Source organism: Agrilus planipennis, unplaced genomic scaffold (assembly GCF_000699045.2).
Source record: "Agrilus planipennis isolate EAB-ADULT unplaced genomic scaffold, Apla_2.0 scaffold24, whole genome shotgun sequence".
Classification (NCBI taxonomy): Eukaryota; Metazoa; Arthropoda; class Insecta; order Coleoptera; family Buprestidae; genus Agrilus; species Agrilus planipennis.
The window spans coordinates 1,264,508-1,267,745 of NW_020439076.1; the positions used below are offsets into that span (position 1 = coordinate 1,264,508).

Below are 3,238 nucleotides of genomic sequence, written 5' to 3' on the forward strand. Positions count from 1 at the left end.
TAAATTATATATATAATATAAAGTGAAAATGCAGATGATTTATCATAAGCATATTTATTTAACATTAAAATGAAAAATCAGAATCAAATCTTTCTGTTTCTGTTCGTGCTCCCACAGCACATGACAATAATGACTGAATTGTTCTTTCTTCACCACTTCCAAATATGTAACCATTCGCCTAAAATTAAATAAAGATGGGAATCATTTCATTTTCTAATCATAAAAGGTTTACCTTATCAACAGCACTCTTTAAAGTTAGCAAACTCCTTTCAGAATTAACATTAACAGGAATAAAGCAAACCAAACTGTAGCTTTGTATTAAATCAACTAAAGCTGCATTTAATTTTTTAAATTTTGATGTAAAAGGTCCGTCATCAAGAAGTTCTAATAAATATTCCAAATCTAGTACATCCGTATAGAAATCAAGACCAAAATCTAACTTTGTGGAATTCTGTTTTAATAAGTCAGCCTGAAATAAGTTTTAAGTTAATACACTTTAATAAAATAATTAATTAAGAGCTTGCTTATTCTACATCAAAAACATACCTTACTTAAAACATTAACATGTGGTAAGCCAATCTGAAGCATTGTGGACAATGACATTAGCAATGTAGATATAAATTTTGTTGGATTTGAACAGTAATGACAATCAACCATGTGCACAACACATAAATGATAAGATAAATTTTGCAGCTTTGCAAAAATGTTCTTTATAGATGTGTGATGTGTATAAAGTTCTACCTGCCCAGGTATATCAAAAATTAAGTAACTATTATTTATGGTCTTAAGTTTATCTAGAAGCCAGTCAAAGTTTTGCTCTAAATATTCCATACAATACATAAGTGCTCCATTCGGCCCAAGTTTAAATGAATTCATAACTTCTTCAACAGAAATGAGTTCAATTATATCAACAGCAGGTTTATATGTCATGTTATCATTAGCAGGATCCAAATTTATAACATCACATTCTCTGTTAAGCTTGTCTTTATAAAATTCCTGAATTTTTGCACAGTAAGTAGTTTTTCCTGACCCTGGTGGTCCTATAACTAACTGACCAAAATAAGCCTCTGCTTTTTTTGCACGCTTTGCAAGAGACATGTTTAACTTTCTTCAATTTTTAATCAAATCTAAAAGTGCTACAGCTATACCTCGAACTACTTCAGCTGAGTAATCTTTTAGGCAAAGAAAAATCAAGAGGGGCTTCTTAATCTGTAGACTACCAGCAATAAACCTGGCTGCTGCTTGTTGTTCTGTATTTTCTGCACCAAATACAACACTAACTGTATAAACTGGTTCCAAAGTGTTTGCTCCGTTTACTTGTTGATCCACAGTTACTCGTAAAAGACTGCCAAGTTTCTCAAACTGAGTGGTAATTATCATAAATTTATTAACGAATTCCCCGAAAACAAGCTCAGTATTATGCCCACCAACATTTATTGCTCCCACTTTAAAATTAGATTTAAAATGATGATTATCTTCAATTGACAAAGATTGCATTAAATTTGCAACATCCATAATAGGAATCACCTTTACATCCACAATTTTTTAAGGAATTTTACATATTATTGTTATAACTTAATTAAAAACAACCTTCTTAATTTCACAGGTTATGGCATTTATTCACAGATAAGCATTTATTTTTATTAAATTGTTGATCATGTTCATAGATCTTGCAATAATATTAATTGCTGATCTGCTTACTTACATGACTGATTCAAATGAAATCTTTCGTTAATTATTAATATTTTATTAATCCGTAACAAAGTAAAACAAGAATTGCTGAATTTTACATCATAACTTTACTCCCTTCGTTAAGATTGTAAATACATATTTTTTAATTTATTCTTTTTATTTGACTGCTACCATTTACCTTATACATCTATGAGTGAAGGAACTTAACCTATTATTTTTTTGAAACAACAAGAATAAACATGGAATAAACCATGAATACACGGAATAAATTCAATGTATGTGAAATTTAACTTAATTATTTTATTTGTTATCTTGTATTCCATTTATTAACGTGTTTAATTACTGTAGATGTGTGCTGTTTTACTAGAATTAATTAAGTCAAAATCAGAATTGTGTTTGTATTCAGAAGAAATAAACACTAATGTTGCCCAAACATTTAAACAGTGTTTAGAGGAATGTTACAAACAGAATCAGGATATAGACAAGAATTTAGAAATGAAAATAGAATCAGTGATTGATTTCTTGTATGAAGAATTAAATACTGGTCATTGGAGTGAAGTGCCTCTTAATATTAGACGTGCTTACAGTTCAGCATCTTTTGTTAAAGTATTTACATTTACAATGCTGTATTTTATATTAAAATCTTTAGACACAGTATTTTTTAGGCAATAATATTATTAAAGTATGATAAATCTGGAGAAGGTATTAAAAAAGCATTAAAATGTATAGATATGGGTATTTTGCTAGGTGCTCCTTTGGAGTATAATCAAAATCTTTTAATAGATAGTGCTTCACAGTTGATGAAACTTTTAAATAATAGTGAAGAGTGTACAGGAGTTTGCCCAGAGCCAAGTTCACAGGAATTAGAAATACCTGAACCAAAAAGATATAAAGTTGATAACTCAGAAAAAGAAAATTATATATATTGTGAAGGGGTTGAAATTCCTACTGAAGACTGTCCATCCTTGCAACATTTCAATAATAAATATTTTATGTCACAAGTACCTGTAAAAATAAGAGGTACTGCCTACTTGTATTAATTCATATGAATTTATAATCAGTAAATAAAAATTATTTAATGAATACAGGATATATGTCCCATTGGCCTGCTTCCAGTAAATGGCTTGATGTTAATTATTTAATACAAAAAGCTGGCAACCGTACAGTTCCTATTGAAATTGGATCACAGTATGTAGATGAAGATTGGTCTCAAAAGTTAATGACAGTAGGAGATTTCATTAAAACTTATTACAGTAATGATGATTCCACAGGATATCTAGCTCAACACAACTTATTTGATCAGGTTTGCTAATTAAGGAACCAATGATATTAATGTTGTATTTCTAATGTTTTTTAGATTTCTGAATTAAAAGAAGACATTTGTGTGCCAGAGTATTGCTGTTTAAGTAGAAATTATGAAGAATGTTCAGAACCAGATATTAATGCTTGGTTTGGTCCCAAAGGTACCATATCTCCATTGCATTTTGATCCTAAAGATAATCTGCTTGCTCAGGTATATGTTATATTTATATTTATATATAATATA

General features: G+C 29.3%; 2 protein-coding genes across 2 annotated transcripts; one reads left to right on the forward strand and one right to left on the reverse strand.

The window, feature by feature from the left end:
• Positions 1 to 38: 38 nt before the first annotated feature.
• On the reverse strand, positions 39 to 1,633 carry LOC112905251 (GPN-loop GTPase 2-like). The gene is made up of 3 exons (XM_025977278.1): positions 547 to 1,633; positions 233 to 469; positions 39 to 178 (listed from the first exon to the last, which is right to left on the reverse strand). Exons 1-3 carry the CDS (start codon positions 1,096 to 1,098, stop codon positions 65 to 67), a joined length of 903 nt encoding a protein of 300 aa, XP_025833063.1. The 5' UTR covers positions 1,099 to 1,633; the 3' UTR covers positions 39 to 64.
• A 238-nt stretch (positions 1,634 to 1,871) lies between these two features.
• On the forward strand, positions 1,872 to 3,232 carry LOC108741443 (jmjC domain-containing protein 5; the record flags this gene model as incomplete). Its single annotated transcript, XM_018476262.2, has 5 exons — positions 1,872 to 1,967; positions 2,041 to 2,298; positions 2,358 to 2,712; positions 2,781 to 2,995; positions 3,050 to 3,232. Coding segments are annotated over exons 1-5 (1,035 nt in total), but the record flags the coding sequence as incomplete, so codon positions are not given.
• Positions 3,233 to 3,238: the final 6 nt, after the last annotated feature.